At 49.3% G+C, this 15,518-nt stretch overlaps 1 protein-coding gene across 14 annotated transcripts in view; it reads left to right on the plus strand.

The window, feature by feature from the left end:
* The window catches only part of TCF3 (transcription factor 3), a 110,918-nt gene that overhangs the window by 64,847 nt on the left and 30,553 nt on the right, over positions 1-15,518 (plus strand). For 13 of the 14 annotated variants that reach the window (XM_059719451.1, XM_059719453.1, XM_059719454.1 and 10 more), the window contains 2 exons: positions 4,167-4,296; positions 6,256-6,305. The exons of the other annotated variant lie outside the window; for it this stretch is intronic. In XM_059719451.1, the coding sequence (XP_059575434.1) occupies positions 4,167-4,296; positions 6,256-6,305 (180 nt within the window). The remainder of the gene's footprint in view (positions 1-4,166; positions 4,297-6,255; positions 6,306-15,518) is intronic. 14 annotated transcript variants of the gene reach the window in all.

Genomic DNA, 15,518 nt, shown 5'->3' on the forward strand with positions numbered 1-15,518 from the left:
TCTCTAGAGGTGGTTTTTGGCACAGACCAAGGTGCCTTTTACTTTTAACATGGGGAAAAGTCCTCCTAAAAGAAATGACTGCAGTGCATGCACCATTTCTCCCCTGGAAAGAGAGAACCACATGTGGCAGATGCTTGTCGCTGCTGAAAAGCACTTGGATTTTACGACGTAAAAACCGCCCTGTAATGTGTATTTTCTCATGCTCCATCCTGAAGTGTGGGCCATGCAGGTGTGTCCCCTGGACCTTTGAACTTGGTGGGACTGAGCTTGACTCCCACGTGGCCCTTCTGGCAGGGTGAGGTGTATGCTAGCTGGTGGCGAACTGTTTGCATCCTTGTATACCTGGGCACCTCGCACTGGATGTTTGGGGAGGGGAGGATGGAGCTCATTCACTTGGGACTTGGACTATTACTTGGATTATGTGGCCTCTCCCTGCCAGCACCCAAAAATAACTTTTCAGGGAAGAAGTGAGCGCCTCTTCTCGGATGCATGTTGCTGAAGCTGCCCCTTCTGGAGACCTAAGTCAGCATTCAAGGGCTGTACAACAGAAACAGTCTCACCATCTTTGTTCACTTGAGTAATTCTGGGCTGGGCACCTTTTTTTCTTTAATAAGAACTGTGTTTTAATTTTACACAAATTTGTCATAATTTCCTCTCCTCTGAACTGAGGATGTTTCCTTTGCTGAAACAGCTGTGCTGGCTGTCTGTGCCAGCGTGGATTTAATTTACCACTGAAGCTGCTAAAATAAAAACGGGAGCGATGCCAGGCCTTGTTCTTTAATGTTATGATTTTGTTGAGGTTTTATTTGGGGGGAGAGGGGAGGATGGGAGGGGGGATATAAGCTAACAAAGGGGGTGGGCCGATTTGTATTGCAGTTTTGGGGAGGCCTCTCTGGAGCGTGGAGGCACTGAGCAGGCGAAGGAGGTGCAGATCAAATAGTCCACAGGATGAGACTGTCCAAGCCTGCCCTTGGAGCAGCTGCTTTTGATACAGGGCAGACACCAAAATTGCTAGGAGGCAAGCGGTAGTGCCTGGACATTCGCTTGCTCTCTGACTCGGAGAGGAGCTGATGCTTCTGCCTGCCGAATTGCTTACCTGCATTGGCAGCGTGCTCGGGCCTCTTCTGCAGCTTGTGAGACTTGTTGCACAGCAGATGCGCTGTGTGCGTTTGAGTCCTCGTGTGGACTGGACAGGGAGCTTCAGAGAAGCACATTCCTCTCTCAACCACCCGCCCTTGCATGTTCCAGATGGAGTAGGAGGCCTCCAAGCCACTATTTCATTTAACCCTCAACTCCCCTTATCCAGCACAGGGGGGGAGGAGAGTTGTGGAGCAGGGCTAGAGAAGTGAAAAAAAAATAAATTGATGATTTTCCAGGAAGCGGTGTTGAAACATTCATGCAGAGTGCAAGTTTCACAAAAGTCAGACTATTCGAGCTACCTGCTTAAGGAACAAAGCAGTAACAACTGGCAGCTCCAAGCCTCCATAATCTCCTCTGGGGTACCTAGTTTTTTTTGCTTTTCTTGGCTGTGTCACTTGGTGGTGTGTAGCCTTTTAAACACAAAGGTAACCTGACCAGTGGAACAGATTGCAAGAATTTTACCAGCTGTGAATACATGAGCTTCTCCCGACCCCTTTCAGAGGAGACAGATTTCAGAGCAAGGTTTCGTGCGCGCACCCCCACCCCCCTTCCAATAGCCAGCTCTAAATATTTTTGATCAAGCTATTCTGAAATTTAAATCCTTCTTTATTGCAATTTTTCACCTGTGGAAGATGATCAGTGAGAGAGATTTTTATTATATAAGGGCTTTTCTTCATCTCCTCAGATCCCAAGTAAAGAATAAACTTCTCTTCCTAGCTAAATGTCGTCTCTCCTGGAGACTCCCTGCTTGCTCTTCTCTTGGAATATGTGTAGGTGCTTTGGTTTGTAAAATTCATGCTGTATCACAGATACTGCTGGGTTTGCACTGATGTTTTTTTTGCTTCCAAGGTCAGTTTAGATAAACAGGAGGAAGGATTTTCCTCCTTTTGAGAAAAGGATTTCACTTTCGTTAATAAAGTATTGGGGGGCAGGGGAAGAGGGAGAGACTAAGAGAACTAATTAGTCCAACCCAGCAGCCTATCCTGCTGAAGCTTTGGCAGGCTGGCATTTGGATTAATCATGGCTTCCATTGAGTTTGACTGCACTGGTGTTGCTTTTAGAAGCCCCCTACCAGGAATGTTTCCAGATGCTCGATGCACATGCTGAGAGATTGTAGTACAGTGGTAAGACACTGGACTAGGGTTTGGACTAGGTTCTTTTCCACCTCTCCTGCTGGCCTGCTGAGGACCTTGGGACAAGTTGCATCTTTTCCCCCTCTCTGTACTTTTCTTCTCTCTGAAATGGGCATAAAACTACATCACTCCTTTGTAGACGGAACACAAAATGGTATATAGGAGCCACCCTTGCATGGCAACGTATGCGCCAACAGTCTGAATTTAAGACATGCTATACTCCTAGCAGGCGTCTGCTATGTTAGCCTCCTGTTTGTAGTCTGTAAAAGCTTCAGCTAGCTGTGGAGTAGATTGTGGAAATGGGAGTGTGCAAGCAGCCAGTGGCCTGCCAGCTGGTTTCTTGCATCCCTGGTGATGTGGTGGATGCCTGCGCAGCGTATTTTGGAGTCGGTGGGTGTGCCCCTTCTTATGGTTTAAAACCAACCAAATCAACACACTTGGGAGAAAGTAATCCTGACACCATATTCCCTTGTATTAATGCACAGAGAAGTCTGTAGATTAAATTATGGTAAGCCAGCAATGCTGAGACTTCATTAACTGCATTTTTAAGACCAGAAGGGTCATCGTGATCTCATCTGACCACTTAAGTAGCAGCAGCCATTGCCTCTTACCCCACCTTACCTGCATCAGGTCCATGGTGCGCGACTAAGCTAGGGCATATGCTTAGAAAGGCATTTAGTGTTGTGTTAAAGACTTCAAGTGACAGACTTCGCCGTGTCCACAAGTAGGTTATTCGAAAGGATGGTTTCCAATGTACTCTTAAATATTTTGAGCTTCTTTTTAGTCTGAATTTCATGTCCATGCAGCAGTCTCTGGGGAGGAGTGACCAGCTTCTTCAAGGTGTGTCCCCAGCTGGGCTTTCAAAATTACTGGCCACTTCAGAAAATTGTGTCAGAGGATCATTAATTCAGGTGTGGAGGGGAGAAATGTTTGGGTTTAATGTAATTTCCCAAGTAAAACCAGTCATTTGATTGGCCAAAGGCCTAAAAAGCTGTTAACCAGGGATTTAGGACTCCACAAAATAAACAGAGCAGAACAGAGCCAGACTAAGCAAAGTAGCATATTGATAGGACATAACCCGTTGTAACACTAGTAGTATGTAGATGCCCACCTGAAATTGGGGCTCGGTTATAATGGGTGCTGCATATACTCACAGTGGGAGACAATCCCTCCCCTGCAAAAACTCAGCCTGGGAGAGCAGGCAAATAAAGGGAGGGTTCCTGTCCCTAATGCGTGGGGGACAGGCCATCCTGAATCATCTGCCCCATGAACTCCTCCTTCCACTTGACTTTGGCTGCATCTGAACCAAGCTTTTTGGGGAATCATCTGCTTCTGTGGTCGCTACTGCTGGGGGACCCACTCCACCAGCACTGAGGGTGCAGAGCATTTGTGTTGAGAGCGCTTTGCTTTGCTGCTAGCGAGTGGTGATACACTGTGTACATGAGCTCAGGCATGGCTGTTGCTCCCGGCGTACTAGGGCTTCTCAGCAGTGTCGGTGCCTGAGTCGCACAACCACCTTTTCACTCTGCACCACCACCCACCGTCAGCCGTAGACACAAGTGACAGAGTAAAGCCATCTGACTGTGACTGTCGCTCCTACAGATCAGCAGTCTGGCTGCTGTCATCTGTGCTCCCAGTTAATTGCATCTGTAAGTTTGCACTCACAGTAGCTTGTGGATGCATATTTAGAAGTGGGGGATCAGGGCCTCTGAATCTCTGGCAGGAAAGGCCCCCTCCTGACTGCACATTTGTGTTTTTCCTTCTTTACCGCCCTCAGGTTTGATTTGAGGCTGAATCGTGTGAAAGCTGTTGAAGGCAGCTTCTGTTTGGAATGACCATGATGGTTTTACAGCATAATTACATGGAAGGGCTTCTCTGTCTCCTTGTTTACAGACTGGTTTCCTGCCCAGTGAAATGGGAATCGCGAGTCCAAGCACACTTTCCCCCACAGGGGTGAAGGGAGGGTCTCAATATTTTTCTTATTCCAACAACCCTCGTAGGAGAGGTGCTGACAGCAACATAGGTAAGTCACAACCCACATCCCTCCGGGGAAGCAGGGTAAGGCGGGTGAGAGCGAAACTAGGAAGTCATCCCTCGTGATCTGTACTTCAAATTGATCAACTGACCAATGTAAACCTGGTGCATGGGTTTTTTTGTTTTCTTTTTTTTTAAAGAAAACAAAAGTGATGGCAAAAATGGGTCCCGTCACGTGTGAGATTTTTCTTTGCCCTGGGAAACGCCACATATCTCAAAAGGTGACCAGGGATGAGGGGGCGAGCCTCCACTTGGCTCCCCAAATATATATATGCACACAAGCTACTATGCATATCCTGATTGCTGGAATGTAGTGTGCTAAGCAGCAGCATGGGGTCCTGGTTCCTGGGAGAGGTGTGAAGGCACAGTGTTGTACCTCTGCTGCTAAGGGCTTGTCTGTATGTGGAGTTGTTCCTGAATAACCTCATGTATGGACATGCTTATTCCACGATAAGTGTGTGTCTGCACATGGGGTTATGCAGGAACAAGCTGTTGTGCTTTGAAATGCATATCCTACCTCAATCCCCATTAATTTTCAAGTGCAGACAAGCCCTGATTTCCCAGAATGGGTGTTTCTGGTCATATCCACATCCTTTGAAATGGCTTTATTGCTGCTATTTTTGTCTTTTTACTGCAAATGAAACCAGAAACAGTTTTGTGTTGCATACATTTTTATGCTGTGGTTTAGAAAGAGGAGTCTGCTTCTGATACTCAAAGGTTTAATTTATCATTCCAAAATGTCTCGGGTTTAAGGCTTTCAGGGTAGCAAATGGTTGTGTAGATGGAGTAGCTCTGTTATGAGTTCTCCTCGGCTGGGGATGGGCAAAATACCAGTGTGGCAGAGTTCTGGGCACTAGCCCAATATCTCTCCTATTCTCCCCTCCCCGCAGCCCAAAGCAAGGTTTTCCTTAGCTCTTCACTAAAATTCAGAAACTTTAGTCTGAGCTGATTCTTGAGCTGGCTCCTCTAGGGGTGTCGCCCCCAGTTTACCTTTCATTTTCTCCTCCTGGACCTTACCTTGCCTTCAAGACTTGAGTGTTTCTGTTGTCCTGAGCAGGATCTAGCGATACCTGCCTTTTCAGTGACCTAGGGTGCGTTGTGCAGTAACTCTGGGCAGTGCTACAGCCTGACTTAACACAATGGGTGTTTATACACGTGCTGCGGGGGGGAGCACCCAGAGCATCGTGTGTATTGGTGCCACCCCGCTGAAAATGGCAGTGGGGGGCGCTTTAACTACTGCTTGTTGGATGAGCTTTAGTTAAAGCATGCCCACCATTTTTCAGCATTGGGACACCGATACGTGTGGTGCTGGTGTGCGGTAACTACCGTGCTCCAGCAGACTCTATTAATCGAGTTTACTCCAATGCGCTGTAATTACAGCACAGTGCAGCAGCCTCACTGCACATGTATAGGTGCCCAGTGTGCCTTCCCAAATATGTTTTTTGTTAAAGGAGCAAATAAAATAAGATGCAAACATTATATTATTCTCCTTCCTCCACTTCTTCCAAATCCTCTTTAATGAACCAGTTAACAATCTTTCCCAGAAGTGGTAAATTATCCTTGGGCTTTACTATTCCTCCCAAACCAGAAGAGAACCCCACCATTCTTCAATAGAGGAGCTCAAATATTCGGAGATGGGCTATTAGAAGAGATTTCAAATCAGCATCTACACGTCGAGTCTTGCCACAAAGAAAGCCAGCAGGCTCACCTGTGAGAGTACAGCAGACTGCATTCCAGATTTGGGTTCTTTTTGCATAACTTTTATTTAATTTGGACACAATCAAGGGTGATATCCATATCCTGCATCTGCCATCCTGCATTGCCTTCCTTAGTCGCACCTTGTTACCTGTTCAGCATCCAGTGGGGCGTCACATCCCAACACCTTCAGCAGCCAGACAATAACTTCTCTTTTGAAGAGTTATTCTCTGTTTTTATTTCTTTAACCCAGATGGACAGCCTAAAAAGGTTCGGAAGGTGCCTCCTGGACTCCCCTCATCGGTAAGCAGCACTGCACAAGCATCTTGTGCAAACATGCCATTGAGCCATGTGTTGTTTTGTTTTTTTCTAATGGATCTATCAGCTCAGTGCCTGAGCCCCAACTCACGTTTTCAGGTTGAATCTTTAAAGTTGATTTGAGCCTCCCATTTCCAACAGTTCCCATGGGCAGTAGCCCCTAGCTAGTTTTACTGTACTCTGTGCTGCAATGGTGACCTAGCATACCTGCTGTTGACAAAAGGTTTAAAGCACTGAAAGGGGGAGAAGGGAAGGGGATTACTTGCTGCAATGGGAGTACATTGGAAGACTGAATACTGCACAGCTGTCTGGAAGTGTAGCAACCTAGGAACTTGATAGAATTGCTCATAACTCTTCTTCGTATGCACAGTCACTGTTGGCTAGTGCCGCCTGGGGTGGAGGAAGGCTGTGAGCTGGTGCTCTGGCTTGTTAAACTCCTTTTGTGATGCCAGAGCCTCCTGAATCCCAGTTCTACCTGAGCAAGGAAAGGATGGTGCGTCAGTTAGAGCTCTAGATTTCTTGGCTCTCATCTATTTGACGTTATGTCGCAAATGCCCCTATGAAATGTAATATTCCACGTGATCAGATTTCACTCTGAAAAGGAAACCAAGCCAATTGCAATGTGGGCAGGCATGTGGGGCTGCACCAGGTGTGCAGAGCTGCCTGTGTTGTTTTATAAGAAAGCTGAGCAGCCTGTAGGAATATGTTAGCCATACTTCAATGGCTGTTATAGGGGAATAAATTAAACAATGTCTTTGTGGCGGGGAGTAATGGGATCTCCAGAAAAGTTAATTGGAGCAGACTGCAGCACAGCTTTGCTTGGGCCTGAAGTGGCAAAGACCAAGGCTGCATTCCACGCTCCAGCTTTTGTGCCACTGCCTGCGAATGAGTGGCTTCCAGGCCGAAGGTAAAATGTGGAGCTAAAATTTCATCTCGGATGGAAGCCTCGCTGGCTGGTCTGAGCGTTTGGTACCTCTTGGTCTGGGAGCCCAAATGCAGGAAGGAAACAGCCAGTACAGTTGGCTTTGGACACGTAGCTAGCCATACAGGAAAATGAAAAATGCTGTGGCATTTTTTTCCTCTAGAGCAGGAGTGTCGAATGCACAGCTCACAGGCCAGATCCAGCCCATGGAACTGCTGCGTCCAGCCCACCAGACTCCTGGCAGACCCCTGGAAGCCGGGGGCATGGCTGAGAGTGGTGGTAGCTTGTTGCAGAATCCCAGGGCCCTGGTGGACGTGCTTGGTGGCAGGAATGAGCCCAAGAGCTGACATTGCCCTGGTTGCCTTTGTGTGAAATCTGCTGTGATCCTACCTCCTCAGCTACAGCAGCATAGCGCATGTGGCAGTTCAGTAGGGCTGTGTGACGCTTCGGGTGGTGAATCTCTGAATCCGAATCAAATCAGGGGACCAGTTTAAAGGTCCGAATGGATTTGAAGCTCTCCGAATCTTCAGCAAAGATTTGGAGAGCTTTGATGATTCAGGCAGTCCCCGGTGGCTGCAGCAGGGAGCTGCAGCCAACTCCGAGCTGGTAAGTACTAGGGGTGTGGGAGCAGGGGCTGGGAGAGGGGACCATGAGGGGGACCCCTTTTTGCTCCCCCAGCCCCCCCATGACTGCCCCTGCCTGCCTGAGCTCGGTACTTTAAAGAAAAGCCCTCGTGCTGGCTGGGGGGCAATCCCCACTGCCCCACGCTGCATGGGGGGGCTCTGCATGAGCCCCCAGCCTCCCCACGGGTGCCTCGCCTGGGCCAGCTCCAGCCCTTTTAAGAAAAAAAGACAAAAAATAATCCCAGGAGTCACTGCTCCTGCAGTGGCCTTGGGGCTTCAGGGGGCTTGTGCAGAGCCCCCCCCATGGCACGGGGCAGCGGGGATTGCCCCCTGCCGGCAGGAGCGGTGAGTCTGGGGGTTTGCAGGGGGGGTTTTAGCAAGTGCTGGGAGCTGGCCTTTGCCAGGCTGGGAGAGTGGGTAGGGGATGGGTCTGGTCTGGCTGATTTGGAGATTCAGTGATTCGGCAGCAGCCAAATCTCCGAATCAGATTCGGCCGAATTGAATCGGGACAGTGATTCGAATCACTGTCCCCCGAATCATCCAAATCCAAAGTGAATACTACTGCTTTGCACAGGACTACAGTTCAGCACGGGGCACAATTCCCTGCGTTGGAGTGAGATCTGCAGCTACCAGCTCCTCATGCCCTGGCTGGATCTGGCCCACAAAAAACTTTACAGTCTGGGTCTGGCCTGGAGCACAAAGGGAGTTGGACACCCCTGCTGTAAAGCAAAGGCCCTTCTGCCAAATACGTATTTCTGAAAGGGACATTTCAACAGCAAAAGCACAGGGGAACCAGAAGTGGGATTGAGGCAGGGGTCTGGGCCCAAATAGTGCCGCCTGCCGATGTGGGTGGAAGGCATCGGTGCTTTCTGCACAGGAGCTGCCTGCTGCTGTCGGTACCGCAACTCGGCTGTGGTGCTGCCCTTTCCCTGGGGCTTTCAGTTTTCCTGGTGGCGTGCGCTAACAGACGATTCACGCCGCTTCTTCCGATTCACGTGGAACTCGGAGTATCTGAACTCTGGCGGCTTCCCAGCGCTTTTGCTGGAGATTGTGGGGATTGGGAGGGGGAATCATTGCTCCGTAGCTGTTAAACAGGGCTGCTGGTGGGTGCTGACAGTTATCGGCCTCCTGGTTTTGGCGACGCACGAGAAATGCTTCAGAGGCACTCCGATGCCTGAGCAGTGGGTGCTCAGCACCACCTGAAGATCAGGCCGTGTTAAGACGCCTTTAAATTGGATCCCCCAAAATTTGATGCAACCTCTGGCTCTTGTTCAAGCTCAGACCGTGCTGCCTGCAGCAAAGAAGGCCCAAAGGGGAGCTGTGTCCCAAAGCACTTGTACGCTTCCGGCACAGGATTATTTTACTTGATTGCTTGAACAGACACAGGGAGCTGCTTTCCAGCCCCACAAGAGGCATGCCCTCCCTTTGAAAGAATTAATGCTAAGGCTGTCCAGCAAGGCTGGCTGGATGTGCTCGCAGCTCTGTAAACAGCGTGCCGCCGTTGTAAAGTTGCAGCAGCCCCCACCCTCTCCCTCCCGCCACGGCAGAGACGGTAAGATGGAATTTACTAGGCCTAATCTCCCCGTTCTGTCGTGGCTCCCCGGGGGGAGGATGGAAGGTTATGTAATGCTTAGCAAAGTGCAGCCAGCCCTGAATGGCAACAGCAAGGGACCCGAGGAACACAAATGGCTGGAAGTCGTGCGTGCGCACACCCTCCCTCCCCTTTTCAAAGCAAGCTGTTAAGGGGGATTCAGCTTTGCTTTTTGCCTCTTCTTGGAAAACTCCCTTTCCCTGGGGTGGGGCTGGGACACTCTGCCCACTTTTTCCATAACCTACCTCTTTCTTTTTTCTTTTTTTTTCTTTTTTTTTTTTTTTTTTTTTTTTAAACCTCCATGCAGAGAGAGAAATCTGCACCCACGCAGAATTAACTATGTAGCCAGAGAGCCCTCCCCTTTCCCCCCGCCCCCCAGGCAGCTGATCAAAGGAGCTTTCTGGTCTGACTCCGTCTGCAAACATGCAGCGAAAAGAGCCTGTTCCATGTTATCACTGGACCCTGTGCAACGTAAATAGATTAATAAGCACCATGTTAAAACAGAGCACTTTAATCTTAATTTCACAACCACTCTGACAAGTTGGAAGGGTCAGTGGCTGCAATAGTTGAGTGTGGTTGAAGCGGGGCAGGTGCTGCCAGAGGCACACGGTGGAGGGGTAAGTGGAAAGCCTGAGGATGCTTCCTGCTGCTCTGATGGCAACGGGGATGGGACAGGGACAGGCTACCCTGTGGGTTTGAAGTTGGCAGGTCTGGCTGTGAATGAACCTAACAGCATTTGGCATCTTGTTGTAGTGTATAATTAATGCACAGTCCTCCTGCCTGTTTAGCTTTGGTGAAGTGGGTCTTCAGGTGCTGGATCCAGGCAGACACCGGATCTCTCATACCCTCTGCGTCACTTCTGAACACCCCCATGCACAGCAGGAACTACGCTTGTTCCTAAGCTCACTTGAGCAATAAGTCAGGAGAGCCATGACGGCATCTGGCGGTTGGCTGCCTATTTTGTATGGCACAACAAAGAACAAGGCCCAAGGCAGAGTGTCTGCATTTAACTATCCCACGTGCAAGAGCTGCCCAAAAAATGCCTCGGAGAAACAGGTTGGAGCTGTGCATGTAGAGCCTGCTGCTGTTGAGATCAGCGGGAATTTCCTGTTTGCTTCAGTGGAAGCAGGCTCAGGGTCTTACTGAAGCTGATGGTACTGACAGCCAGCTGAGAGAGCTCAGTGGCATCAGAAACCATGGAGCATGAATAGAGTTAAAAATCCTCTTGTGTGAAGCCCAGAAATCTTTTTTTGCAGCCAGCATATGCCTTTCATCTCCCCACCTCCTTGCACCACCTTAAGAATTGCTTTTTTGGATGTACCAGACTCTCCATCTGAAATGGCATTCCTAGGAGAAAAAAAAAATCACCTTGTCAACATCTCAGTTTGCCACTTGCTTGGCTTGAAAGAGGGAAGAGGCTTGGTCCGCACGCAAGACTTGCCAGCACAGCTGAGTTGATCAGGAGTGTGAAGAAATCACCTCCCCAGCTAACACAGCTGTGCCAGCAAAAACCCTAACGTAGACGGTTACATCAACAAAAGACCTTTTTTGTCAGTCCAAGCTATGTCCACACTATGAGTGTTAGCCCAGGCAGCTCTGTCAGCCCATCCAGGAGTGACCAGGTGAAGCTACCTGGCTCATGTTGTGCAGAAGCTCCAAAAAGAGGTTTGTGATGGCCTCTTCTGGTCCTTGTGCTTGTGGGTTTAGAGTATTGCTGCTGGTGCATTTTTCCAAACCAAGTGGGTTAAAAACTTTTTTGAGGATGTTTGAGTTCCCAGCTCTCACTGTCGCGTGCACCAGAGGGGTTCCAGACTTGAACAACAAATGGCGTTTGCAACATTTGTCCTCTCATGAAAGAAGCTGATCAAGCCTCCTACCTTTTGCATTTGGCCTTGAGTGACGATTCCTCACGGTGCCTCTGCTCTACATGGGACCTGGGGCTGGCGGGGGTGCCTGATCCCAAGCAAGCAGGTCTGAGCACCAGCCTGTGTTGTCTGGCTTTGTCCCTGAGCCCGCTGGAAATTGGTTTGTGCGCACCTTGAACGGTCAGCTGTGTGAGGGATCTGTTGCAGTGCTGAGCAGGGTGGCTGGCAGCTAATTCGGTGCATAGGTTTGCAGTCTGGTGGCTGCTCTGTTTAGTATTAGTCTGCAAGGATTGCTTGAAGTCCCACCCCAGTTTATGCTTTTAAACGTGAATAACAGAAAGGGGGGGGGGGGGGAGGAACCCTGAGAATCACAGGGCTGGTGAATTTAATGCAGCTTTTTGGCAAGCTCCCTCCTTTTACTTTGTGCTAGCAATTTAAACACAGGAAATGATCTCACCTGTAGGTCCCAGAGGTCTGACTCTTTCGCTGACGGAGGCAAGGGCTGGGGGTTGGGTGGGGGAGGAGAGACCTGGCTATGATTTACTGTTTCCTGTGGTGCTGGATGTAGGACGTGGATTTTGTCAGTGCCCCCGAATGCAGAGGATCTCGGCGGCTCCCCTCAGCTGCTTTGTGTGTTTTGGGAACAGGTCTTCTCTCTGCGTGGGGGACCCTCAGTGATACCCTGTGCGGGTACTGGTTGTGGACGTTGAAGATGGAGGCCAGGGTTGGGTGGCAAGTTGACTGGTGATGGCTCACCCTTTGGAGGAGCCCACATTGCTTTAAGTGATGAAACGGAGGAGCCATTTCCACCCCTTTCCAAACTGCTGTGCCAGTTCCTGTGACCCCAGGCAACACCCGAGAAACATTTTTGAAGCTTCTTTTTTTCCTTTTTTTTTCCTTTCCTTAAAAAGTCCCTTAAAACAAGCAGCTTGAAATTTTTGCATCTGTTGTCTTGAGGCTTAATGAGCAACCTCAGAGGGTATGTGCATGTGTGTATACTTGTACGCACGCATGTTCAGATGCATGCACACATCCTCTCTTTAGACGTGTCTTTGCATGGCTGGGGAGCATGGATCTGTGGGAGTGAATTGGGTGGAGAACAGGGGGCCAGAGAGCGTTAATGAGCAATTGGGCTGAAATCTGATTCCTTCAAGATAGAGGTTAGCGGATGGGCGGGGAGAAAAGTTCCTAGCCTGGAGTATGTGCAAAGGGGGGCTTGCACGTGTGAGCGTTAAGGAGCTGGGGCGGGGGGGGGGAGGCTCCAGCAGCCTGGGAGCTGCTGTGCAGCGAGGTGAAAGCATTGGCACCTTTGAAATCCTGCGTTGAAGCCTTCCTCCGCAAGGATGTTTCACTGGTTTTTGATTCTCACTCAGGATTTATTAAATATATGGTAAACCTCCTTTCCCCACCCCCACCCCCTTTTCCTCTCCTCTTCTCCACTGCTGCACAGCTGCCTAGAGAGCTGGCCAGGTGCCAGGGGCTGGCAGATGGTGCAGGGCTATTAGATGTGCTTCATTCGATTCCCTGTCCCAGCTCCCGCTATTTAATCAAATTATAGGAAAAGTCAATTTACTGGATTCTTATTCTTTGTAGCCTATTCCATTCCCCCGCTCTCCCCAGACTCTGCCACAAATGCACGCCACAGAGACGGGGTATTTTTTTTCCATGAATTCCACTTCAGCGCTTGTCCCTGTGTTGAAACACAGAGGTTATTGGAGACGCAAGAGGCAGAGAGGGCTGCTCTGTTTTGGGGGGTTTTTTTCTTTTTTCTTTTTTCTTTTTTTTTTTTTTTTTTTAAGAGAGGACAGGGATCAGTTGTTTGGCATCTATCAGTTCATTCCTTTCCACCTTCCCTCTGGTTTTTGGAGTTCACAGTCCAAATTTGTACATTAGGGTCTATAAGGGCACTATCTGAACACAGCAAGATCTTCAGCAAAAAGACTACAAGTTGCAACTTCCATAGTCTCCTGCCTCTCCCATGACCCAAAGATCCCTGGTGACGGGTGGTCCCAGCTTTCTGGCTACCGCTTACCAGCAGCACTAGGCCAGCTGGGGGACTCTGCTTTAGGCTTTTTGGGGTGAGGGGAGGAGGATCTTTAACAGCTCCAGCTCACTACAGAGTCTTCACCTTCTGATCACACCAAGGAATTGTGGAAAGTGTTATAATGGAGGGGAGGAGGCTGTAAATTAGCTGCATGGGGTTGTCAAAGAGCTAATGGAGGGCGGGTACCTTCTTTTTTAAAGCAGCACCAGTTTGCAGTGTTGGAAGACGACCCTTTGGCAAGCGGTTATGTCCTTGTTTGTGCAGGAGGGAAATCTGAGGCAAGTTTGGGTGGAGGGGGTAGGATGAGGGGGAATTTTAAAGCCTCTTTGGAGTACGTGGTTCTAAGATTTGGGGGGGGAGGAAAAATCTGGAACATGAACATTGTGCATCTTTACCACGTTAGATTCGCCGTGTTGCTGGTTGTGGGTGTCTGCGGCTGGCTGTCCTGGGCTCTGGTCGTATCCCTTCCAGAATGGGTGCTTTTCTTGAGACGGTGTTTGGTGTATGCCATCCTGGAGCGCTGCCAAGAAGCCCACCCTGCCCATGCACTCCTAGTCCTGGAAATATGGCTTAGCTCTGAGCTGCTCTTGGGTTCTCTGTCGGGGCATTTCATGGCAGGCATCCGGGGTCCCTCTGTCCTGGCTACACTGCCTGACTTTAGGGATTTGGTGCGTGTGCAGCAGGAGTGAGTAGGCAGGCCTTGGCAGGGCTCCCGGCTGTGTACCAAGTAGGGTGGCTATCATAGAGGACAGTCCAGTTGCCCTCTATTGATACAAAACTGGACGCCTTTATGTCTCTTCTCTTTCAGAGAAAAATAGAGGACAAAGGCATCCGGTTTTGTATCAATAGAGGACAGAGTAGGAGAAAACTGGCATGTCCTCTCTGATGACCACCCTAAGGCAGCGCAGACCTGTGGGCCCTCCCTGGGATGAAGCCGCATGAACCTGACCAGCTGGACACGTTGATTTTAATAGGAAAAGCTGGTGCTTTTCAGAGCATGTCTCTCATCATTTCCTATTGAAACCCATTTTCCTCCCTATTTAGGGCAGTTTTTAAACTAAAGAGCCATTCTTTTCCCCCCTCTTAGTGGATCCTTGCTCTTTAGGTGATCAGAACTGTTCAAAGTAGCAGGCTGGGAGAGGGGAAAGAGAAACTTGCTGCATCACTGCAGGTTTCCTTTACAAACAGAGATGCTCTTTCCAGTCAATGATGGGCTGAACATGCCTGGCAGAGTTGCTGCAACCTCCGGCCTCTGCTTTCATGTGTATTTAAAAAAAAGAAAAAGAAAAAAGGTTTCAAGATGAATCAAAAGTGATGAAAATAGGCTCTTCACAGGTTCCCACGTCAATTTAAATGACATCTCAGTTTCTTTTACGTGTCACATTTGTGTGTGTGTGTTTAAAGATACTTTAACACTAGCACAGGGTGGGTTTCTGCAGAGGCTTTCCAGGATCCATTAGATCAAAGGCCCCTTGTTGCTACCCTGTCTGCTCTCCTCAAAGCTGTTACACCTGCCCTATGCATCTAGCATCATGAAGGACTGCTGTTACCATGCACACAGCTAGGCCTCTCCTGAGGCCCTCATTGAGGGATGACCCTTGTCTTAATCCTGCAGTTTCACTGGATAAAAGGTACTGCAAATCATCATCTTCCTGTAGTCTGAAATCTGTAACCTCTGAAATAGAGGCTGAAACAGAAGTTACAGGGACAGGATATGGCCTAAATGAAGGAATCCCCCAGCAGGAACAATTGTGTGTGTGGGAGGGAGAGACTGCACGCCCATGGATGCACACACTCATCCATGCATCTGTCCCTCATTCAGGGTCGCTGTCAGGCCATGGCCCTTGACAGCAGGAGAGGTAGATGCAGGACACAGGCTCCTGTCCCGGAGACCATTGCCCTTCGGAGATGAAGATGGAGTGGGCTAGGCCGCGCTTGCCTGCAGAATGTGGCTCGGTTAAATCATAGAAATCATAGTGGTGGGGCAGGAAGGGACCTCCTGAAGTATCTAGTTCAGCCGCTTCCCAAGGCAAAATCATCCGTATCCAAACTATCCCATGCAGTCCATAATCTAAACTGAATGAGGCCATACGTGCAGAATGTCCCTTCCCAGGCTGGGTGGCTTGTATTGAGCCATGAGTGATTGTGGTTGA

The sequence above is a fragment of the Alligator mississippiensis genome, chromosome 16 (assembly GCF_030867095.1).
Source record: "Alligator mississippiensis isolate rAllMis1 chromosome 16, rAllMis1, whole genome shotgun sequence".
Classification (NCBI taxonomy): Eukaryota; Metazoa; Chordata; order Crocodylia; family Alligatoridae; genus Alligator; species Alligator mississippiensis.